Here is a 26,333-nt window from a genome sequence, read left to right as displayed (position 1 = left end):
TTGTTAGCTGAAGTTTAAAGTTTGAAAATCCGGTCTACAAAATAATTTGTTTTGTTTTTTTTTAAGGATGCCATCAGCATGTTTTCCCTGTATATTGCAGAACCCAAGTGACGTTTCATTGAATCCTAATCCAAGTACAAAACTACTGTACTGCTTTGAAATATTTTGATACGATTCAATATACTGTAGTTTCTTTTAGGAATCAGGAACACATAATCCAAACACACCCATACAGCATTTTGTTTGCGATTGCTGAAGTTCTCAAGTTTTCTACACACATGCTTATCACCCTGTAACCGACAAGTACTGTTGTTAGTATGTGAATGGAATGTTTTTGCCGCTCGGGCAGGGCGGTCGACGGTCAGCTTTGTTTATATTTCTGCTCCATCTCCGTAGTAATAGTGGTGGCATAGGCGAGATAGTACACATTATGATCTCTATGTGATCGACGATGACGCGGCCCGTGTGTCCGTGTAGGGTGGAAGAAGGCGTCAAGAGCAAAGCGCAACAAATCGTAAATGCACCAGCGTACCGCTTCATTCAGACAATTTCCCTGTGCCGATGTTGTCGTGTTCTGGCCCTTGGTGTAACGTAAATCGCGCGCGCACTCGCTGTCCGACCATCGTTGGTGCAGTTTTTGGGTGTATAACACAGCGTATTTTCATTGTGACGCATGTCAGTGGAACTAAGTTAGCTCAACGGTGGTGTAAAGTGGACCCTTTCGCTTGCGTGTTACAGTGATCGTTGTTGTTTATTGATTATTGTGAATAAAAAGGCCTTTTAATCCATCCATCGCAGACAGCAGCGGCATTGTTTGGTTTTTATGCCCAGCATCCATCCATCGTGGGCAGTGTGCTGTATCGTTTAATTGCAACGCAAATAGCATTGATGAAGTTCACGGACACTCCTGCACATGGTAAAGATCAGTTAGTCTTTGTATATCTGCACGGTTGATACTGCAGCTAGAATCGAGTGAATAATACGCATCTCGCTGTGCATGATAACACGTGCGTAGGTGATAACCGTGTGTAGGCAGCCATAATTTATGACAAGTGCATTGCTGGGCAAGTGGCCTGCGAGAAGACTTAGCCAACTCACGGTAAAAAATTGAGTGCCCGCAGCTCCTCCAATCACCACCAACTGCAAGCGAAGTACCGGTACAAACAGTACTCGATGTTACTTGGTCTTAGATACGACGAGAAACGCTTATTGTTATCGTGGTTGTGTGCGTATAGTCTGGAAAGCGTAAGCATGTCTACTCCACCGGTCCGTAGAATAACCATCGGTGGCGTTCCATCGAAAATCGTCAGCATCCCAAGGCGCATCTCATTAAGGTAAATAGCAATAAACAATCACCGCATGTACTGGTGACCGCTCTAGAAAGGATCAAAACGTCTTTTTTGAAAGATAGAATGCTCTGCAGATTTTTAGCGAATTAAACGTACTCAATCGTATCTACGCTTATGGACTTATGCAGCAATGCAGACATACTGAATAGAAAAACACGTCTAAAATGCCCTGAATGTGAGATTTGCAAGGTGAAACTGCTACGAAAACAGGATTTCTGACTTGAGTGACTCATGGGAAGGGGAATTTCGATCGTTCAGTATGAATCCTCAAGTTTATTTATTTTCGTCGAAGTGCATGATGTAGAAATTTGCAACCCACATTCCTGCAGCAGCGGTTTGGTGGAAGATTAATCATTGTTCTGTTTTGGATGCTTTTTTATGACGAGGTCTAATGATCATTGGGGTTTTTTTTCTACGGTACTCTCCTCTGCATTGGCACTGGGGGATGTGTGAAATCTTTAAACTTTCGTTGATAAAGTTCCCACCAGCGTTGGTGCCGTGTGGTACAGCGTTATCTATGGTTCTTACGAAAGATATTCTTCATGTGTGTCAGAATAAGCAGTTTAGTGTTCGGCACTACAACTTTCAGAAGAACCTCATGCCTCAAAACGTTCAATTTAATTCAATCATCTTTCACTGTGTCCACTGGCCCGGTGTACAGCGTGATGATGAGGCCTCATTGTCCATCGTCTAATTTGCCCGTAGGTAGGACGGCGACAGAGAACGAGCGGCACGATTTTTACCCTGTTCTCGGGCAAACGAGACATGCAGGAGGAAGAAAGGCAACCACCGTACATGTTGACGCGGTGCCCGACCTAACTGCCAGAAGATGATAACAAGTCGGCTAAAAATAGTGTATAATCCGTTGATGTGTTGGTCCACCACTTATTGCACTAACGAGCTAAAAGCAGTGTGTTTCCTCTCGATCTCTCGAACACTGGCTCGCGAACGGACAAACGGTTGGTGGGCATCTTCGCGCTCTTCTTCGCGCTCTTTGAACCGAATATAAATCCTCAATCACGTTTCCCTCCCATCTCATTCCACCCGATCTACCGGTATGAAGGCATTTCGTTGTTGACAAGCGCGGCACTGCTCCTCCAGGGAACGGTTCTCTCGATTTTTCGCTCTTGCCTGCCTGCTTAGTGATAGATCGTGCCCCTTGAGACGAGAGGAAGAGAGAGAAATAGAGAGAGAGAAAGAGAGAGAGAGAGAGAGAGAGAGAGAGAGAGAGAGAGAGGGAGAGAGAGAGGGAGGGAGGGATACAGCCATGACCAGCGAGAAAGAAGGAAATATCTTGAGGAACGTAGCGTTGGCGGTTTACTGTTTGTTACAAAAGCGATCGAATGATCATCGGCTGGCAATGATGTGCCGTTCGTCAACGTCGTCATCAGTGAGACTCTCAGTGCAAAGAGAGTTCCTCATTTAGCCCTAAGAACGGCGTTGGTCATCGTCATGTGGTTCGAAGGAAGTGGAAAGGCGCGGAGAAGGGTTGAAGATCGTCTAGGATCGCTAGCTTTTGGCGGGTTGATATGTGTGGCGGATGCATGACGACGGTACGAAACTGGTATTTGTGCACTTGTCGATACGACATGCGAAACGACACGACGACGCAAGCATTTACAGCAGTCGCGCACCAATCAGACGTTGGGTAAAGAGGCACCCAACAGTGTGTCGTTGGTGCCGTTTGCATGCACGCGAGATATTCCTCACAACAGGTTGCCGTTATTGTTGTGCACAGAAAAGGAATGGCACTTGAGAAAGGCGCAACAAATCAGTAAAACAGAACAACAAATTAAAGCAAACTCGCGAGTTTTTGTACGCGCGACACTACGGGGTGTGACTAAAGAGGTGCTGCCGATGCCGCCCGGCCGATACGTCCGACCGCTCGCGTCCATATGTTGTTCGTTTGATGATCTATCCGTCCGCCACGCAAAAACTGCTGGACAGAAGTTGCAAGTGCACGTGCTTGAAAACATCAGCGTTAGTGTGCGACGGCTCCACACCCACCTAAGCCAACGCACACTCACACACAGAAAGTGGTGACACCTTTACCAGTACCCGTCCCATCCCTCCGTCCTATTCGATATAGTGAATCCTTGTTTGGCGCTATCGCCCCATCGCTCTCCCCCCAAAGCTTCCTTTACTCTCTGCCCTCAAAAATTTTGCTTTACGTAACGTCGTCCGTTTGCAACGACGCATTTTGCGGTGTAGAACAGTATCTTGCTGTGTGTAAATATCTGCCTTGTGATTGTGTTCTATCGATTTGGCATCATTTTGTTGCCGCTTTCATGGTGTCGTATATTTCACCAAAATGGCACACGTATGGAGCAAGTCTAGCAGAAGAAATCAACTCAACACGTGTGCAGATGAGCAGACGACAACGCTCAGCCTTGGGTAGGTGTGACTCTGAAAACACTGCATGATCTCGCTGTTGCATGTACCATGTTTGAATTTGATTTGTTCTTCCTCTTTGTAAATCTCGCTCACCCAATATAAGTCCGCTCAACTCACGAACGAGCAGTAACTGTGTCATTTCACATCATACAGAAAACAAATCGCATAGCTGAACGGTGTCAAGCTGAATTTTGTTGCCCATTTTCCGTTGCTTAGAGTTTTGGCAAACAAGCCAGACAGCTGGCACAGTGTTTCACCGTGCTATGGTGCTAAAATTGGCTACGGAATCTCGCAAGTGTATAACAGCAGTAGCATAGACAAACTGTCTTGCGACCCATGTTCGACGAATGTGTATAACAGATGTGATAGCGCCAAAAGATGGCGCTAACTGCGCTCGAGAGACAGAAATGGTTCGCTCTTTGCGTTCGGCGTTGGATTAAATGTTTGCCAAACTAATAATGGTGTAATGTTTTGTGCAAACGTCGACGATGTTAACTTTAATTATTTAAGCATATTCTACTCTAATTTCGCTTATATTCGAACCGAGAAAATAACCTATAAAGTGTACTTTTCCATATAAATTACCACAACAAATTCATCAACTATCGACGTCAAGATGACTCGATTACATGATAAGAATATACCTTGCTTTTTATTCGTGCGCACAGGTATCCGTCGCAACCACACATGCCACCACCCTGTTAGCATCATAATAATGACATAACCGTATCTCGCATGAGATCACCTGGATTCAATTTGGTCATTTTCTACGCTTTTGACAAACAAGCCGAAAAGGGGATATGACCGCAGCCCAAAATTGTGGTATTATGCTAACAACATGAGAGTTTGTTTACTGTCTTCATGGAATATCGAACCGAACAACAAACGCGTCATGAAATCAACAAATGCGTAAACATTCTTATATAGAGTCTAGCCTTCATGATACAGATGTCCTTACAGGAAATTTTAATTTTATTTCTCGCCCCATATCAGTTATTCAACGAATTTGTGCTTTAATTAATTTATATGCATTTATCAAAAAGATCACCAATCAGCCAAGTATAACAGTAGCTATCCAACCAATATTAAACCCTTAAATGCACCAATACCCGTTGTGCATCGTTAAATCTAATGTTTGCAATGAATCACTGAATTCATGAGATTGCAAAAACCATATTGTCATACACGTGCATGTAACATGTGTTGCTGGATGTGCTATTAGCAAAACAAGCACCTACTAACCATCGACCCCACTACTATTGCTGCTGTTTATCCGCGGCAGTAGTAAAGCTCATGAACTGTTGCCGATCGTGACTGATTTGTACGAAGTGATAAGCTAGCGTGCAAACTTGTGGTTCGGGGTTTAGAATTGCTCTGTTATACAAGAGAGTTTGGCTCTGCTAGCAGCAGATAGGTTTCTAGTCACGTAGCTCATTAAACGTCTATAGAAAGTGACTGGTGTATTTGTTCACGGGACGCAAGCTCACTATTACACTAAACAAATCCTCCACTAGCATCGGTGTAAACCTGCAGTCAGTCAACATTGTTTCTAATCGCTTACGGCTTCCGAATGACAACGTTGTTATGTGTTTGTATGTTTTTTATGGAATGCTTTCTTCATCGCACATTTGAAAGAATTATTGAATGCTGTTCGCTTCTTTGATTTATGCTGAATGGGTTATATATTGCTGCTTTGTTGTAGATGCATTCCTGAATGGAGCATGGTTTGCGGTATCTAGTTAGACATATTGTGCTTTGCTGACTGCTTCATGGCGCATATCATCGTTGCATTCATACACATATACTCGTGCTCGGTGTTTGGTTGCATTCTTGTGCTTGTTCCTGCTTTAATAATGGGGCGTACCAGATGTTGTATGTCCGTTGCTGCAGATTTGTAACTCGCCGCTCTTTGACTTCACGATTCGCGCGCTCCGCACACCATTCACAGCGTTCACTTACCGTTTGTTTTGTCGTCCAACTCGTACGACTGTGCTGACACCATCATCAAACTGCATGTACGTCCATGCGGCTCGAGGAAACAAATCATCGCAAAATCGCCTACCTTCCCACTTTTGATAGTTGCGATGCGTTTTTGGCGATGTTGTTTTGAATGTTTCTTGAATGATTATTTCGTTGTCTATAGCAGCAGCGGACTGCAGGCGCAACAGCAGTCGTACCAACTGCAGCCTATGCCATCTGCGCAGCAACTGCAGCAGCCGCAGCAGCAGCAGCAGCAGCAGCTACAGCAGCAGCAACAGTTCATTGTTAATCCTTTTCCCGATGCAAACTTATGGAATGAAAGCTTCCAGTATGCTTCACCAGACAGGGGTATCATGTTGCCCAAATTATACCCACAAATCGCTCAGCAGCCGCATCAGATGCAGCAGCAGCAACCGTTCCAACCGTATCATGCCCCGCTGTATCACGATAATGCAGAGAAGCTGTCGAAAGCGTACTCGCTGCCACCGTCCAAGGGTGCCGCGGCGAAGGAATCGCTTCGAAAGGATCTTGCTCAAAGTCGCCTAGAACAGCAGCAACAGCAGCATGCACGAAAATTTCAACCTGTTGCACGCGCTTTTAATGTCCCGAGCAGCACGGCAGGAACCACTAACAACGCTCCGAGTATGACGAACATAGCAAATCAAGGAAATGGAAGTAATATCTACACCGACATTGCACTGGGGAAAACAATTCAAACACTCATGAAACCTACGCCAATACTGGCGACGGCAGTGGCTAATCGCTTGACCGGCGGTTCGTTGACCCGTTCGATCGGTGCCCTTGGGCCATGCCGAGAGCTGCCAGAAGGAGGCACTGCTGGAGCACAGGAAGCGGCTGGCTACTGTCGAGCCGCCAGCAATCTGCTGGGAAATTTCACCGGCAGCAACAGCGTGAGCGCGTGCACGGTAACGCATCCGCATCGGTGTGTGCAAGACTTGATCAAGGAGGAACTCGGTGCCAATCGTCTGAGTAAAGCGGGTAGCATGATAAATATGAGCACCGATTCGGAACTGTTTGCTGCTAGCGGTTCGCTGTCACATCCTGCATCGGGACGCTCGAGTCCGGCATTCATGCATGGATCAACGCCGGTCGGTAGTCCGCCACGATTTGTAAATACCCTAGGTCCTGCGTACGGTGCCGGTGGAGGAAGTGCCCGTGTTAGCAGAGCTGCCTCACCCTCTGTTCTTCATGCAAGCCCTGGCGGAGAACACGCAAGGTTTGAACATTTTTCGAGTGTCTCTCTAAATTTATCTCTAAAACCAACAGACATAATTCAATCCGGCCTTGCCATTGTCCTAACGATTCATTCGTTCCCGGCGAATCTTTCAATCGATTTGGTTTGGAAAGATTGTGCCACAAATATCCCCTTATCGAAACGTGCCGGCTAATATGTCCTCTGCTTTGTTTTTCGACAGATTTCGAAAACTTATTGTGATATCGTTTAATCTCACGTGAAATCGCGTGTGCACCCAGAAAACGTTCTTCTATTGTAACACCAACTGTCCGCTTACCGACATTATAGTTAACCGTTGTACCCCATCGTATTGGAGCTACTAATTTGTGTTTCTATTATTTGTTTTTCCTTCGCAAACTACTAACACCTTGCAAACACGCCATTATATATACAAGTTATATTTTGCACACACGGATGCACATAGTGATGCCAGAACCATGTTACGAGCGTACAAGTCTTACCTTGAATCTAATTGTACCCTTCTTAAATAGTTTTTTTTCTGTAGCTAATTTGATCGTTATGGCTGTTATTGTTGTTGAATATCATTTCAGTTATTATGTTTTTATTTTCTCGTTTTGTTTCGAATGCAACGCAAAAGTTTATTTCTTTCCTAAAAGAAAGATGACGTTGCTCTCTAAGATGAAATGGGAAAGTGGGCCTCAACATGATAAAACATCTTCAATTCCTCGAAACAATTGTTAATTTTATTTCCTTTTCTCTCGTTGCAGGTCAGTATCGGTTTTATTGTTGTAATGTCTTAAAAATACGTAACGCCATGTGTATTAATACGTAGGTATTAAGGTAACAACAGGTATGCTCAAATGTAGTTACACTGTCATACATTAAAATAATCCGCCACCGTAAGTGTAAGTATATTACAACACATCCTAAGCGCCAAACAGCTGGCTCCTGCGAAAGAGTTACAAGATGTTGTGCTGCTCTATTTTCGAGAATGTTCAGCTCAATACTTTTCTCTCTTCTATAACCTTCTTATTTTGACGTTGACATGCGAACACTTTCGTACTCAACTTTAAACATACCATCCACAAATCGCCATGCTAATATAATTAGTACTAATCAAATTATCAGCTACCGAACTTGACTGATTGAAGTGTGAATGCGGTGTGTCGGAATCGGTTTAGAGAAACCTACCGCAACAGCAGACAGTTTGTCGCCAATGTTTGGTTTACTGACCTTACGGTTTTGCGCACTTTTTAGCACATATCACGATCAATTTTGAAGGGCCATAATGGTCGGATGATCAAAGTCAATCACGTTTTAATTAACATCTCTGTTAGCAAAGATGTTGTCTTCACACACGCGTGTGAGGTTTGCTTCACATTTGTTTGACAAAACCAAGCTGTACGCGGAAAGCCATTTAGGTTCACCATATGTATATATTATTTGAATATCATTTACTTTTTATATATAACGATTATATCGCGCTTCATTTGCGAGATGACCATTCAACGCCATGTGTCATTTAATATTTTGAACACAATATTGTTACTATAAGAAAACGATAAAGTCTTCATAAAAAAGCTTACAGATTCGCTTGAACACATGAAACTTTGTTCAACATGCATTCTCAAAATGCAACAACATGTGTTTGCAAAAAAAAAGAAAGAAAAAAACAACATTTTCAGCCGTTGCATGTCTAATACAATAATAACTGATCTACAAAAAACGCAATTCAGTTCACGACTGCCGATATCAGATCACAAACCGATATTGAAAGGTCATATCGTACCAGGTGATGATGTGTATTGATTTCATACCACTGCAACTCCAAATGTTGCATAACATCCTGCCAAGAAGCCTGTGGGGATGTCTCTCGATCTAGCCACAATGAGTCGTAAGCATATCTAAATGACAACCGTATATACACCATCATCATCTGCTGGGGTATGGCCGGGTAACGCGGTTGAATAGGAAAAATGCACACGTTTTGTGCCAGCGAGGTTGCTTTCTCGGCTAGCAGAACTAATCGCGCCTCTGCTGCAGCACGTCCAGCAGCTGGTGCGAATGACGCAAACGCAAAATGCTCAACTGCACAAATGAGACGAAAGCGATTGCACAGCATGCGATTATAAGTGGTACTGGTGCTGCAGGTGAAATAGCAATAGGTACTTTTTTTACCTAACGTAAGCACTCGATGATGGAACCGGCGTTTAGCAACAAATTAGTCGAAACCACTCGTCGTTGTACATACATATACCGTCCGTACGTCCGTAGTGGAACCCCAGTAGAAATGGACTTTGGGGGGAGGGGAATCAGGGAAACCAGATTGCAATCAGGCTGAAAGTGAATACAGGCCAATCTGAACAAGTGCACAAGAAAAAATAACAAAAACAAGGTTCGCAAATAATGTCGGTCGCAGTGATTGCATTGAATAAAAAATCAATCAATTACGCTTATCAAACCGGGTTGACAGTTGACGGCAACCACAATAACCTGATTGGTGTTGGTTTGTGATTTTTAAGGAATGTTTTTGTTCTACGTACGTGTTGTGTATGGGGATGAGTGGGATTTGCGTTTGCCTCTTTATCAAAGCGGGGCGTGATGTCAGTAATTAATTTAATGCTAAACCCGCACCTGACTACTGTATCAGCATAGGTACATACAAAAATCTCAACAAACTCCCTCAAGGTAGAACAAGGTTTCCTAATTTGCAACTCGCGCTACTAAACCTCACTGATTGTGTGCCGTTTGCATAAATGCTCTAGCTGCACAAAGGCGAGGCATTTTCCCAACATTGACACATGTTGAAGCATACGTATGTTTCATGCAGTCTGTTAGTGCTGCTGCTAACGAAACGGTCGAGTAAATGAAAATTAGTCTTGACCAAACGTAGCACCTCTCGCTAATGTTACTGCGAGTGTGGTACGTTTCGTATGCGGCTACCTCCACAGGTCGTACCATGGCTGCTTGCTTTCATGAGTTGCAAAAAACAAACTCCTCACAAAAGAAGTTTTAAATGAGCCAAAAAAGTAGAACGACACAGTGAAGGCGACGGAGCGCGCTAATGCTGCAAAATTTGACAAACGGCCTTCGTAATTATTGGAACCATTTGGTATGTCGAAATCTGCCGCTGGCAACGCCGAGTGATGATTTTGAACCCCAAAACCTTCACCATGTTTCGTGCAGAAATCGCAAAATCCAAATTACAAAAAAAAAAACACCCATGGCTGTCCTTTGGTTTCTTTTAGATCTTTGTGTGTGTTAGCTCGTGTGGAGGCCAGCACAGACCGCCATAGGGCAGACGTATGACGTGAAGATTTGCGAAGGTCGCGTTAGGAAACGATTGATAATTTGCTATTAATATCATTTATCTAATCTACTCTCCCCTCATAGATAGCAGTTGTTGTTTACATGGTCAAATTGCTCTCATGGGCAATATTTCATAGTAGTAGCGCCACTTAAGCACTGGCAATCTTCAAAAAGCTGACAAAATCCCTACCCCGAACTGATCCGGGAACTCACACGCGATTTCGTGCTCTCTTTCTAGCCCTAGGTCATGGGTTTCGGTTCTAATGTGCGAAACTTGTATGGTGGTGAGTGCCTCCAGAATGCGTTGGTGCGCAGGCCCAGATGGCAGCAGCAAATCAATAGTGATACAACGGCCAACGACAAGTCACTACTTCTTGTTTTTGGTATTTTGTGTGTAAATGCGTCACAAACCGATGCTAGCAGTTTTTTGTTTGTGGTCTTCCCTCGCTCGCTCGCTAGTGCTTAATGTTTTGGGCGCAAAAACAGTTTTTAAATAAGAAAAAGGAGCCAAAACACAAATCTGTGAAGGAGAGGACGAAGGAAAATTGTGATCGCCTACATGGTGGTATTGTGTGGTGGAATAAAATTTGCTGTACCAAGGCCGCTAAACGAGTGCCTACAAACATCCTACTTTGCCCGCCAATTTCGCCCTATTGCTGGACAATTTTTCATATCAGCAACAAAAGACAAAAACACAATATGTAACTAAAGCCAGCAGCAAACCGCCACCATTAAAATACGGTTCCACTTTATTGGTTGTGAAATTGTTTTCTTCTACCTCTCCGCATAGTGGCGAAAGTTGACGCATGAAAAACAGGTTCATTGACTTTTCGGAAAAAGGACACAAACTAACCCCGAGCGTTCTAATGAAATCCAACTAACCTATCATGGGTCTGGTCGGTAGAAGAATGTGCACGTAGAATGAATTATTGAGTGCGATCGTTCACTAGGGCATCGAACGTTAGCTACCTTTCAACGACTTTGTTCGGCACCAGTGATAATCGGTCGAGATGTAAATATTGCAAAGAAAACACTGAAAACGGTGCTCGGTTGTGCCATAGAATTTTTAGTTATCTCGAAAAGTACAACAGAACCTACATCAACTATTTGCATCCTCTCCAACACTGCCATTGTGTAACCAGTGCCATAATTTTGTATGCCTGCATTTCTACAGTAAATGCATTCTATTTAGGGTAGGTTTCATGCCGTAGTAATCATTGCAAAGAGTATTTTGCAAATATATGTCTCGTCTATTACTGAAATAATTGTTATTAACATTAAATAACATTGCGTATATGTTTAAAGCTCACAAATAATATATCTTTTTTTTAATACACTGTTATCTGCCACATTAGATAAGTCTCTGTTCAGCTGCTTCTTCCATTTTTTTGTACTTTACATTATTGTAATTTGTATCGTGATATCGTGCGAAATTATTTAATCTTTTTTGTTATTGGGTTTCAAATTTTATTTTGTATTATTAAGTAAACATTATTTGTTGCGAGCCTAGCGTTCAAACTCAACTGAAACAATGCAATAACTGCAAAAGCTGTTTAAACATATACTAATTCTACAGTATTACTGTTATGTTACGCCTGTACTGAGTAAACATGTTTTATCTTTTCGTGCATGTGAATACACGTAATTTAGACAATATTTAAAATAGTGATGTTCATAATTACAGACTAAAATGTCTAACGTTAGTTTTCTTGAACAAAACGCAAAAAAGTTTGATTTAAATTTCCCATTGGCTAGTACTTTAGCGTTTGTCGATTCCAACGAACGGTAGAAAGAGGAAAGCTTTCGATTAAAAATGTGTGAAAATGGTACACTGGCCTGCTGCCTAGAGTACGTACCTTATACGGCACGGATGGCGCAACTAACCCGATCGGCGCAGTCGATCGGCTGTTGCTAACACACTTACGCCACCACCGCCACAAGCAGGGTGCGTAAGTATTTGTGTGAGCATACGCACTTTTTTCCCTTCCTTTGCGGGTTTGATCGACGAGATGAAATTTAATGTGTTCACATCCGTCCTGTAGCCGCCGTGAAAGACCGGCGGGAGGAAGCACGGGGACATTGAGAAGAAGTGTGGCAAGAAGTATCGGATTTAGGTCAGCAGCAACAGCAGACGTGTACACCGTGTTTGGCTGTCTCTCCACTTCGCAACGGAATCCACCACGCTCAGCACAATTTGGCGTAGACGTTCCTTGTTGCCTTTGCCGTTTTTGCTATCGTCTTAATTTTCATACATCTTCTCTTTCCCAAGCTCGAAGATGAAACCGGCATGGTAAACGAGCACTGCGCTAGTGTATGTGCTCGAGAGCGCGCGGTGTTGAAGGGTTTAAACTTTTACTTCTTACTTCGCTTGGTTGGCCTTTAACCGTCGAGCTAATGCCATCTCGGACGGCGTTCATGGTGCAGCACAATTTAACCGGCTTAAGATCGCACATTAGTATTCGTTCGTGCATCGATGAGAAGCCGTCTCACTGACTCTCTTTCTCTCTTTTTCTCTTAACCGCTCTTTTTCTTTTGCAAGACTGCTCACACTTTATCCTTGTGGGCACGTCCCATTGCTGTAGTTTGCCTCGTCATCAGCTTACGCATATCCCCCCCGGTCGACATCTGAGTTATTCAGCATGTTTGCATGATCTTGAATGAGATCAAGTTTGGTTAGCATTGTACCGTCGTCCTTGAGAACTAAAATAAAACGCCATGCTCATTTCGCAGGGATACTGTTTTGTGCAAAACGTTCCGTTTCAAGTTAGTTCTGTTAGTTAGTTAGATCTGTAAACTCATTACACTTTTTAGGAGATATCCATCGCATTAAATTGCATAGTGTAACTATTTACATTTCATTCGTAATATTGCCAAGGAAAAGTTTCAAAACGTGTTCTATTTTGATTACGCATTTACCTAAATTTCAATCGGAATCAGATTAGACACAGGATTATCTTATGCTACAGGATTATGCTGCGTTATGGTGTGCTAACTCCAATCCTCATATGTATTGCAACTTGGTCGAGATAACACAATCATGGCATACGTTTACATTTTCTCACAATACCACTGTAGGAAATTGTGTTTGTTTATGTTTTTCTGAAGCTATGTTTGTGTTTTGAGATATCCTCGGATGCCATAACGCACACCACAAGACGCAGCATTCTCTTTCTCTTGGAGTTCGTTGATTCAACATTCTTTTTTGGTGAGAATTTATAGCGTGTGCTATGAGTGTGGATAACAAATCAAAGAGAATCTCTTGAATTGTGCTGAATTTGGCAAAACGTATGCAAGGAACCAATACGTACAAACTACTTTTACTTTTACATGATACACGTCGCATAAATTATTCATTACAAAGCAGCTGCATGCCATTCATAGAATTGAGATTCAATGCAAGTTCTCTTTTGCTATTGAAATAGAACAATGCATGAAAGGAATGAGCAGTTTTGGTTAAGTAGCTATTAGCTTTTGCTATTTAGCGTGCAATTAATTGATTATGTCCTATGATTTTTTTGGTTGTTCGTTTGTCATACTTTGGTTTATGGACAGATAACTATGATTTTTTTATCGATACATATGGACTGAACCATACCTTACGGGGATTAAAAGGCTCGAACCTATCTCAACATTGCCAATTCATGGGATTGCAGGCTTGCCTGCCATAGTTCCATTTTGGCTGCATTATGCTCTTTTTCCGTATTCTCATGCTCTTATGCTGCCTTACTCGCATAAGCATACAACTACTACTTACACACATATACACACGGTTCGCACTCTCGTTTCTCAATGTCTCTCGCAGTTTTTGGCGGGGTTGATTCTCTTTAGAGGACAACCTCTCGCTCGAACCGATCGGGAAAATGGTCGAACAATATTAAATCCCCAGTTGGAAGACCACTTCGTTTCTACAAAACATACGATACATGCGTTCGTGCTCGCGAGAGATGTCCGCAAATTGGAAGAAATGCAGAAATGAACATAGCTCTCCGGTGTTGTTTGTGCACGAGAGCGCGTATCAATGAGGTGAGAAATACTGCGAGCCCTCGAACTAGCTCCACCACTGTGATCGAGCTCCCCGAGGGTTGCGTTCGCCATGGCGGTGGCATGAATGTCGTGTGTGCCGTAATGCTCTGAGAGCTAACAGAGTTTGCGTTAGTGTGTGTGTGTGTCTGTATGGGGCGATGTTTGGCTCAAAATAACTGCATCGTGTGCCGTACATTCTCGTAGTAAAGTGCGGACTTTTGAAAACACACCATGTCGTCAAGGCATCGGGGAGCGGTTCCAACTGCGTAGTGTAAAAACCAGTTCAATATCACCAAGCGCGCTGTTTCGTGGCCACACCGTCGCTCGTAAAAGTGCGTTCCGTGTGCGACTCGTGAGAAACGTTGAAAAATAGCATAGCCCATAGGCGCCCAAACTACGCCCCAAATATAATCAACTCTCAACCCTCGAAACCGACGCAACCGACGCATATCGACGCATACCTCCGCAGCTGTTTCGTGATCGAAAATTGTACAAACACACCAGAACGGCAACGGGGCATCGAAACGAACACAAAAAAAGTCGCACAAGTCGTGCACAGTTTTAAAAATGTGATCTACACTCTCATCCGTACAGCCGTCACGTTCGGTGTTCGGTTTGTCGCGTTGCTGCTTCTCTTCGGCTGTCTTCGGCGGGAAGATTCGCTGCAGTTTCCTAGCGTTGAGTCGTTCACGCGATGCGAACGTAAAAAAAAATAAAAGGACCAACTTGGCCGTTGCTCTCGGTCCACAATGGCCGCGGTTTGATGTTGTGGCTCTCGAACCATCGAACTGAGCAACTGTGCACCTGTTTTGCACTGGATAAAACTGTTTGCAAGTGTTCAAAAGTTGCTGTGATCTGATCAATCGCAATTCAGCCAAAGTGAAGCGAAAAACAATCCCCTTTTCTGTAGGTGCATGGTTGCTTTCCGCTCGCCAAAGTAGTTCGCTTATCAGAACGACGGCGTTTCCATGTCGGCAAGTTGTGTGCCGTGCCCAGGACAACGACCAGAAAACTCAACCACTACAGTGTCTCACCCGCACCAGTGTGTTTAGTGTGTGTGTGTGTTTTTTTTATAATACTGCTAACGTTTTCTTTGCCCATTCATGGGGGCCACAAACACCTTAACAGCAGCAACACGTGAAGACAAAAATTACAAAGTACAAAAGAAAGTACACTCTGACGAGTGTCTGGCTGGCGCGGTGTCCGTTCCAGGCATGTTAGTAGCGAAAATTTAAACGAAACCAAATACCCTTCAACGACATGGTGGTGTGTGCGATCGGGAATTATTCATCCTGTTCGAGTTTGCCCCCTTTTCTTACTGTTAAAGCCAACTGCCAACCGTTGTTCGCCAAACTGCCCTACCCAGCGGGGCCAAGCAATCGGCCATTTTGGTTTCGTCTGTATTATTGATTGTGCTCGTCGGTTGTGAAGCTGTCGCCGCGCATGGTGGTGGTGTGTGTTTATTTAGCCCGTATACGCGCTCGGCCGTTGTGGTGCATGAATACATATGTGCAGGTGTCTCTTTGGCCGCTGCATCAGCAGGAACCCTGCAATAGCAGTTGCAGCATAGCATGCGAAATGTAAAGTGCATGTTGATAATCTACCACCCTCTAGCAGCGCGGCTGTCCGGTTGCTGAAAAGTTCGGTGAAACAGTGGAGAACACAAAAAAAAAAAATCTGCCTCAAGTTTAGGCAGCGCGTGGCAACGCTCAGGGTGTTTCAATTGTCGCGTTTGTGACGGTGGAATGTGTCGTGCGAGAAATAATTAGAAAAATGTGATTGCCACGAAGGCCGCTACTAGTGATATTTTGTGACGACCATCAGGCGATTTTACGGGGTTTTATGCTTTGAAAACTATTGACGTGAACAGACGGGGGTCGCGCAGTAGCAGCATAGTGCCGCATCGCGGAGGTTGGTGTTGTTTTTCCGTTTTTTTAATGTTTTCTTCCGGAATCGAGCGCGCGTGTTTGTAGTGTGTGTTGTGTTGCAAGTGCAGTCAACTTCGGTCTACTCGACAGTTTTCGTTTGCTAAGAATGATTCGTTGAATCGATTTTTCACCCTATTACAGTGTTATTCTTTCACACTCGTTTGTTCGCTTGCCAGACATTTTGCTATTTGTTTTATTAAAACACCTCGCGCAGTATTCTGTTACCAATTTGTTGGATAGAGGCGATCTAGCAAAATCGCTTCAGCATCATATTCTTTGGCAAACAACATCATACAAAAGCAACCAAAATGAAGAGCGATATTATGGCCATGCACCAGTATTCCGTGTCCGGGAAAAAGGACATCCTGCGGGAGGTCGTAATCAAGTACATCGATCATTTTTATCCAAAGTAAGTGATACATACTCGCTCCGCACTGTGTACCCTTTCCGTCCTTTCCTGATGTCACGTCAAATCGTGAACCGAACCTACCGTGAAACCGTACCGCCTTGCAAAATTAATGCTGCAATCGACGACCGTACCGTATGACCTACTACTCCGTACTGTGTATTCCAGAACAAACCACTCGATGTACCATTTTTACCGACAGTTGCTACCGTAACGTTACCAGCGGGGAACACACAGCTTGTTGTGAGAAAAGGGTAGGGTGTTTGTCCTCTTGGTGTGTCCTCCCTAGTTCGGTTTTATACCGCTCCACATTTGCTCCAACGACAGTGAGAGTGACCCGTCGAGAGAAAAGTGAAAACTGTGCTGTATAGCATACAACGGCACACTGCGCCAATATGATTCCATGATGGTGACGGTGAGGATGGTGATGATCATAACGACGATGGAAGGGAACAAAATGCCCCCCCCCCCTGAAAACAATAATCATACGCTTTCGAAAACTCTGGAAATCCCTCTAACACAGTGTCCTTCGTCAGTGGAAGAAGTGGGGTTTAGAATGGGATTTCTTACGCTCTATTGCAACACGCCTCGCCAGCCTCGTAACCCTACGGTAGGAGAGAACTCAAAGCACTCGCAACACACAGCACAGCAGCGAGGCCTGTTTGCGCAATATCTGTCTGTTTGGTTGGCCGCCTGCTCGCTCGTTTCGTCTCGACGCGGCACATGCATTCATCAATAAAGTGTTACGGTGGAGAGAAACACAATTTGCAAGCCCGCAAAACGGTCGCATACGACGGCGGCAAAGTGCCTGCTAAAAAACTAATATTCATGCATCTATTGGGGGAGTTTAGGGCAAGAAGGGACGAGAGGAATCTTGATTGATGCCTTTAAGCTCTCTGGGGTAGGTCGGACATGTTTAAAGCTATGGCCGAGACCCTTCATCAAACCCGATCAAAATGAGCCTCATTTTCGCGTGGTATTTTACAGCAGCAATAATAAGAATTACGCCACATTTGAGCTGTCGTTCGTTGTGTCGTTTAAAATTGTGGGTTCAAATTGTTGGTTTAAAACGTCCTTGATGGCAATCGAAGGCTTTGTGTAACCAAACTACGCCTGTAAATTTGTATTTTAAGTCATTTAACTAGTTTCAATTGTTCTAACTGCAAATCGTTAAAAAATGCATTAAACTCCTCTGGTATTACAGTTTACGAGTATCATCTTTATTAACATTAACTACAATTGCTAACAACACACAACACTTACCTCGTCTATATCTAGGACTGTTTCGTAATACATGAACTTGTAGGTTCCCAAAAACATGTTGCCAGACTAAACCCTCTAGCATTTAGCATAATGCCTTGCGTTATGTTTACAGGTTTTTACGCTTTTCACACCAACAAATGGGAAAGCACAATTCGTGTGAGGCGGGAATTGAAGTGTTATTTAATTTTTTTTCACTCGCCGGTGTGCGCGACCGAGGCAAAGAGGCAAGCAGGGAATGTTGATGGAGTGAAGTGGAGCATTGATAAAATGAAAACATAACAAACCAATCGAAGCGAATGATGGTGTATAGCATAAGGCAAAAAAACACAACAATAAAAGAAACAAAACATTCAAATGCGCAGATGGTTACTGTTGTTTACTGTTGTTGCTGCTGTGTCGCTGCAGAAAACAGTAGCGTTTGTTTCGCGATCGCGATACAACACATTATCGTTTCGCACGATGCGAATTTAAAACAACCCGGCAAACCTCCTCCCTAAATGGGTGGTATGGTGAGGTGAAGCATAGTCGATATTTTTTTAAGCCAACAAATGACCAATGCGTACGCCATTGCGCTTTTAATTTTGGCACTCCATTTTATGGGTTAGGCGATCTTCTGCGATCCTTTCAATCGATGCTTGCACGATTTGGATTCTACGTGTTACAGCTTTTTCGTGCGATATTTAAATTTTAAATCGTTTCACTTGCGATTGCGATGATCTATTCTGGTTTGGTACATGATTATTTTTGGTAAGCCTCAAATGATGATTTGAGTGTATTTTGTACTGTTACTGCTAATGTCGGACGGCCCATCAACAATGACGGTCTGGAACGGTTGTGGAAATTATTTGCCGCAAGAATATTTACAAGAATTCATTCTTTCTTTGCTACTACGTAAAAGACAGTTGACATTGAACGCTAAAGATGTATACTTTAGTCTGACAGCCATTACAAATAAATAACGCACGCGATTAGAATGTTGTTTAACGAAACGGCAACCAATGAACTCACAAGTTGACAAATGCTACTAGGTACATGAGGGCAAACGGCCATGTTTTTATCAAACAACGACCATCCAATACTGGATTCAATACCATTACAAACCGTCCATCTTGTTTTCACTACAGTCATCTTTTCAGACCGATGACGTAGTGTGCGTACACTGTGCAGTATGGCGGAATACAGTACCGTAGCCGCATACTTCTCACCACACATACAGGAGGCAGGTTGGCGTGGTAGAAATTTGCAACTGAGTGCAAATTAACCTGTTCCAAACACAGTGCGGCAAAAGATAGTAACGATCGTGACGTGATCATCTGGCGAATGATTTGTAAACGAAACCGAACAAAAGGGGAAGATGTTGTGTAGCGCACCTGCGAGCGTGACAATATGTAAACATTGTTGTATCATATGTATCGAACTTTTGCAATGTTCTGATAGTTGAATTATGGCCAGGTTGTCATTATATCAATATTTTCCAAAACAAACATCCGGTCTTGTGTACGTTTAGAGTACACAGTATTTCTTTCTTTTTTTTAGATTAGATATTTTTTTATATATTCATTATTAGTTGTGATAAATGGTGTGATTCCTGCTATATGTTTCATTATACTGTCATTTACGATCTGGTTTCAGTTCGTTGCCACAACCAGAGTCGAAAATATGGACTATAAAGTAGTTATAAGTGTTTAGAGTCACAATGTTTTTTTTTTTCAAATGATGGAAGCAGTCGAATGTGTATAATACTGGCTGTGCTAAAAACTTTGAGCTATGGGTATCTACAAAGGGATTATTGTTGACATGATCCGGCAAACGTTAATAAAACTTTCTCAAAAGTATATCAATTAACTTACTCTTCTTTTTATATCTCTTTCAGTGCTTCGGGAACAAGTGCGGTCGCTATCGATAACAAAATCGAGCAAGCAATGGTAAGTTTAACTAGTGATGTTTGTTTATAAAACGTTATTGCATCGTTCATTGTCGTAACGTTATTAAATAGGTAGATTTTGTGTCTGGCAATTTCTTTTGTAGTGCAGATACAAGCAAGACTGCATGACGTGGATTTGTTGTGTGATAAGATACCTCGAGGATCATATTTTGGTTTATTATTACGCTATTTTTAACAAAAAACCACGTAACGATGTTCAATGTGAGGAAACAAGTTGTTTTTATCTAAAGAGAATGAAAAAGAACATGACTCACATGATGCAACGTTTGTGTTAAAATTGAATACGTTACATGAGTCATTGTTCTTTATTTGGCTTATCAAACATACCATGATTTGAGAGCTCAGTATAAAGAATTGCTGAACTTGAAATTCCAATTAGCTGACTGCAAAAAATGAAACACATGCATAGTATTTATATTATTTAATTTTAAAACATGCTCCACACGCACGCACACACACCGGTTGGATTAATTTACAGTGAGAACATTTTCAAAAGTTTCCTGCCCTGACTCCATGATGTCACGTGGCGAAGAAACGAGCAACTAAACGTTTCAGTAAACAGATCGTCCGTCATGATTTCGAGATCACACACATATATGTATGTAAACGTGCATGCGAAGGCTTATCATCGCTCCCGGTGGTGAGGAACCGACCAAATGTTTACTTGAACTGCTTTTTCTTCCCATATTCCTTGCGCTGCCCAGCCGCAACCTTCACTTCGAACCATCCCGAGCGGCGTAAACATTGCGCAGTGGTTGCCTTTTAAAACGAGTTTTCTGTTAAATTTTCTTTTCGTGCTGTTCAAACCGGTTATGTAAATTCAGCCGGTGAAGATATTCATTCAAGCTCGAAAGTTAGTTCGTTTGTTTTCAATTGCCATTCCGTTACCGTAGCTATTAAATACAATATGTTCTCCCAGACGATGAAAAGTGCGCCAAAAATAATAGAATGCTGCTATACTTACAATTTTTCATATAATAACATTGCTTCGTAGCCTGTTTCGCTTGCATTAGCGTGTACTTGATCGTCAAAGTGATAACAGCATGCATGTTTGTTTGACACCATTCTGCTCTTTTTCGGTAGGAAGATTTTTGTTGATGTCCATGTTCAGGGACGTGTTGATTTGTTGATATGAGTGTAATAACATAACAAACAACAATAATAATACTGTTCACGCTAATGAACAATCGTAACCGCATTTAGTCGGTTCCGTGGTATAGTCGTCAACTCGAGCGACTTAATAACATGCCCGTCATGGGTTCAAGCCCAGAATGGACCGTCCCCCCGTAGCAAGGATTGACTATCCGGCTACGTGGTAATGAATTAAGTCTCGAAAGCCTGTATAGGCCGGCATGTCCGCGTAGGACGTTACGCCAAATAGAAGAAGAAGAAGAACCGCATTTAGGAAATGGTTTCGTTAAATAATTCCATGAAGAAAAAATATATACAATTGAAATTATATTTCACATTAATTTGAGTAACAATCACATTTATAGCTTTTGTTTATTTTTATTGATTGAGTTTTTGATAAGATTTTTCATCTGTTGGCCTTGAACATGCGAGTGTGAGATTATTCCTACGCAAAATGTATGTCTAAATTATCGCCAAACCGCTGTTTATTTATAGCTTATCTACCTGTTTACTATCGCTCAACGGGCGTACCTTGTAAAAGTTTGGACTCTCCCATTCGACCAGCCATTTCTATCATGTTTTGTTTTGCGTTTTGCGTTCTTGTATCTACATGATTACTAACCATGCATGTCGCTTGTCGTATCGTAACCCTGCTGCATCGACCTAAACTTTGGAGACATCTCCTTCTACGGACGGCTCGCTAACCGGTTGGACCGCTGTCTTGTGAATCTGACATGTGCACATAAGAAGCGAAGCAACAACAAACAATCCTACATGCACTTTCTCCATTCACCCTGTGTGGGAAAGATTTGGGGGACGCGTGTGCATGGATTGCTGGTGGTGGTGCTTTATTATTTTTTTGCACACATAAAAAGCAAAATCCCACCTATCTTAAGTAGGTCAATCCAATTAAGGATAGGCACTATGCCACGAGGTTTTCCACGTTCGTTTGTTCTTTGAATGAATATTTTGCAATATTTTCAACTGCCTATGGACAGTGAGTGGCGTTGCACTAGCATGGTTTAAGTATTTTAACCATCGATTTTACCAAATATTATCATACGTAGACGAATTTTTACAACCAAATGAATCGTAACTGAACATTTTCCATACTCCAAATGATTGGTTATTTTACTTCAAACCAGTTAATAATTACAATTTGAATTGTGCAGCTAAAAATGTATTTCATTGTACAAATGGTGTGTGAGTGCGGGGTTTCTTCACTTCTTCCTCTGCAATGCGCGTCCTCGCGCGTCTTCGAGCAACTCTTTGTTACAATCATCCACAACATTTTCTTATCGCACAATCACTGGAGGTGCAAAGCATCGCATCCAAGCATAATCCCAAAAGAAAATATTTAATTGTTACGTAGAATCGTCTTTGTTGCACCCCGGTCCCTTAACCTTCTCCAGGATAGAGGAATACATAACTGGTTCGTCTTGTACTGGCAAACTGTTGACTTCTTTCATTAATGATATCTCGCCATCAGTGTGGTATCTAAGTGTAGATAGTCTAGATGGAAGGAGGTAGGCTGCTCATGTCGATGTAGCGACAATGAAAAATAATACTTGCCTCCCTCATGTAAACAGTGTCAGCTGGATCGAACCAGTTAAAACAGGTGCACGAGCGGATCATCAGCACCTCTTTTATAAACCTTATCAGTGAGACTTGTCGATTGGATTTTTCCTTTGCGATTTAATGAGAAGGGTTGATAGGTGAGTCCACCGAGACTGATGATACGATGTTTACGAATATTTGGCAATGGCTGGAGTTTTTGCTGTTGCTCGTTCAATTTCAGAACATGTAAAAACTATGCTGTATATTAAAAGACTCGTAGTTTTATTTTATACTGAGTACAACAAATGCATTTAATTTTGTAATATTTTTATTTAATATTTTCTCGCCTTTGATTCTTTTCCATTTCTATTTCCTTTCCACATGTACACTTCTACTATCACCGATCACCGAAGAGATTGCGCACTGGTATATGTAGCATGTGACGCTAGGTGCAAGCGTGATATGACCTTCGCATTTTTTCAAGTGAATCGCATATGTTGTGTGTACCCCTTCGTTCATCTTCGTTCACTAGAGCTAGATGCCTTTTCGATTGGAGCATCAGCCACAGTTTTCCAACTGCCAAGACTTCCAACTCTCTCTTATGTCCATATTTAGAATAAGATTCCACCGTACATCGCTAGTCGACGGTGATAAAAATCTACCCACTTTCACACTCGCCGCCCATCGATACTACCCAAAAGGGCCGCCAAGCATTTTCGTGCCTCCGCACACACAGGGAACAACATCGTTTGCACTATCACGCCATGGGTTCGTGTTGGAGCGGTGTACGATTAAAGGGGGGGGGAAGATACCAGCCAAACAGTAAAGGCGTGTAGAACATTCGTTTGGCGTAGAAACGAAAGAGGAAACGCGAAGTGCGAGATTGAGCAAAAGGGAGAGTGAAATGTGTAATGATGCACCGAAGCATTCCGATGAAGGTGTCTTCTCCTTATCGAAGGTGAGCTGCATGTGTGCATATGCTCACCGAATTTTCCGCGATCTCATATTTTCCCAGCAAGACGACGGGCGGCCTTTCGCTTTCAAGCCCAAACGTACTGCGAGAGCCGTGAGACCATGTGCGGAGCGTAAAAATCGCCCGTGAGCAAGCTGTTCGTGAGTTGGTACAGCTAACACGCTAGTTCCCGTCATATCTCCAACACATTAAACGAGCGGAGAGAGAGAGAAAAAGAGAGAGAGAGAGAGAGAGATAAGACTGGTAAAACGGCAAAACAACACCATTAGAGGGAAGGCTGTTTGTGTCACACACTCTGAGGCCTGTGGGAGATGCTTGTTTGTACAAGCTCTGGGGGCCGCCGCCAGACGTGGAGTTGCTGCTGCTGGTTTGCTCTGTTGTAGTTCACCATAAAACTGCTCACTTCCCACCGCCAGACAGTCAGTCGCCGTTTGAATGTCTGTTGGATCGTAGTGGCAATATTGTTATTCATTTCGGTTGCGCTATTCTTGTGCCTCAAGCAGTGCCGGACAACGTGTAACCGGTTCGTGGTGAGCCAAAAACAAGCACTTTTCGTCAAACGATAACGCGGCAGACAGTGAATTGTGAATTGTTGTGTGATTATCAAAAAAAAAAGCTATCGTCCTTGAAACGAGTAGGCCGTCAGTTGTTGGCTGTGAACTTGTTCTACGGTTGAGTTTTAATCACGTCATCTGCCCACTACTCTTGCCAGCTGGTGACGGTGAAGGTGCTAGTTTAAAAAAAAAGATCGTTCAATTGAAACCGAATCTCACCTCACAGGATCACGTGATCCAAGCAAAAGCGAAGTGCAATTTATAAAAATACCTCAGTAGTGCCAACGCGCGTTCATATATAGACTTTCTGGACTGTTAAGCAAGCGGATTGACGCGTTCGCTCGAAGAAATATAAAAATGGAAACGCTTCCGGCCATAAACAATCCCTATCCTGCCCTTTCGACCGTGCTGAGACAGCAGCAGCAACGACAGCAAACGTCGTCGTTGACCGAGAACTTGCTATATGAGATTAAACAGAAGGGCCAGGACAATACCTGCTACGTCATGGTGCCAAATGTGAAAGTAAGTAAGCCGTGAGTCGGGCCGAACCGGACACTCCTTTAATTATCAGCTCGCGCTGCTAACAGCTAGCACATATGCTAGACACACGTGCAAAGCGGTGCCGATATTTGCGATCAAATAGCAAACGGCGTATCATTAAGGGACCCGTGACTTCCCCTCCGTCGTCAAAAGGCTGGCCGTGATTGTGTGTGATTTACCTGCGTTTATTCTACACTCACCTCTTTTGCTGCTACCGTTTGGGTTCTTGGTGGAGTGGGGGGGAGTGTGTAGGGCTCATTAAATTTAAATTGCCGTGGCATGGGTTGGTTCGATTACTATTTCGCTGTTAAATTAAGTCCGATAACCTTCACCCGCTTGGTGGTGGTTGTGTGACAAGAAAGGTAGCAGTGAAGTTTGTTGTAGATGAGTCATTGGTTGTGTGTCGTTTTGGTCGTGGCATTCAATCACCCTTTGCTTTCCAGCAGTTTTAGTTTAGAAAGAAAGAGATATAGCAAAAGAAGCAAACATTCCAAGTTTAACCAAACTGCGGTGTCTCAAAATACATTTCGACAGACAAGAATGTGTGTCGCCTAGTGATAGAGCGTATTGGCGAGAATCTTGGCACATTGGAAGAAAAATGTCATTTCAAAGATCTTCCTCCCTTCCTCATGGCGTTAAAAGCATTTCCTAGGTTGGTTCACCTATTACACCTGCCGTCTGTGTGAGTGTGCTTAATGTGTGTGTGAGGAATGATCCTTGAACTCGGTCGTGAGGGGCGTATAAAGTGAATATTTCATACAAACTGTGACAAAGTTCAGCCTCCTTATTTTGTTTCCTTGGTCAGGAGGACACATCCAGCCTACCAGCCTTCCTCTCGCGTCGCAACCAACCCAACAACATTCTCTTTGAATGTCTATGCGCAAACCGTTTAATTTTCGTATACGAGTTTTGAATGCTGTTTCTCTCTTCGGAGGTGTACCTTGAATAAAATGCTTAGAATAGGTATTTTCCCTTCTGCTTGATATTTGATCAATCAACATGGTAGTAGCACCAACCAGCGGCTAGCGGCGAATAACGCATCTCTCTATTGGGGGCACAGAATATTCTTGAGACGCTAAATAGCGCTTATATTCGAGCACATGGTGCAGCACCGCACGCGATGCGGACGCGCTGCGGCTGTTGACGACGACTATCTGGAATTGATTTTAATTGAACAGCCGGCCAATCACGCCCCGCTCTTACGCTCCGCAAATGTATATTTTGCTAGTTTTAAAAGCGCTACACACACACATGCCCTGCAAGGCAACCGATTTTGGTCGATGGCGTGAATGAAGCAACAACACAGCGCCCAAGATATAAATAGAATATGTTAATCTGTGTGTTTTCGTTCCCGCAATCAATCGGCTCGAAAATAGTTCACGCTTTTTTGCCCTCCCTGAGTGCCACCATCGACCATCGGCGACGATCGGGATTGGTCCAGGGTGAAATATTTGTTTTTGATGTTTTCTGCTGTGGAAGAAACGATAACTATTTCGGACGAGACGCGGGCAGCGCACCACGTTTGACGCACAACGGATGGGAGGGCTTTTTCATTGGCGAAAAATCTTCATCCCCAATTGATTGGTGCGTCTATTTGATTGACAAAAGACGAAGTCACGGTTTTATCGGTATGACGATCGGATAATAAAACTCCTTCCTGATTTCTGTCCGGCTGCTTGTTTGTCACTTGCAAGGCGTACAGATTTCTTATCGCGGTGGAAAAATAACAGAAAAGGTGCACATGTGAAGATAGTAGATGGTGTTG

General features: G+C 43.1%; 1 protein-coding gene across 10 annotated transcripts in view; it reads left to right on the top strand.

The window, feature by feature from the left end:
- Window positions 1-26,333, top strand: part of LOC121595636 (TSC22 domain family protein 1) — a 40,634-nt gene that overhangs the window by 9,628 nt on the left and 4,673 nt on the right. For 9 of the 10 annotated variants that reach the window (XM_041919747.1, XM_041919753.1, XM_041919748.1 and 6 more), the window contains 2 exons: window positions 5,887-6,960; window positions 19,742-19,793. In XM_041919747.1, the coding sequence (XP_041775681.1) occupies window positions 5,887-6,960; window positions 19,742-19,793 (1,126 nt within the window). The remainder of the gene's footprint in view (window positions 1-5,886; window positions 6,961-19,741; window positions 19,794-26,333) is intronic. The other variant, XM_041919757.1, reaches the window with a different exon arrangement.

The sequence above is a fragment of the Anopheles merus genome, chromosome 3R (genome assembly GCF_017562075.2).
Source record: "Anopheles merus strain MAF chromosome 3R, AmerM5.1, whole genome shotgun sequence".
In the NCBI taxonomy this organism is placed as follows: Eukaryota; Metazoa; Arthropoda; class Insecta; order Diptera; family Culicidae; genus Anopheles; species Anopheles merus.
The sequence above is the reverse complement of the archived record's forward strand: the minus strand, read 5'-3'. Positions and strand labels throughout refer to the sequence as shown.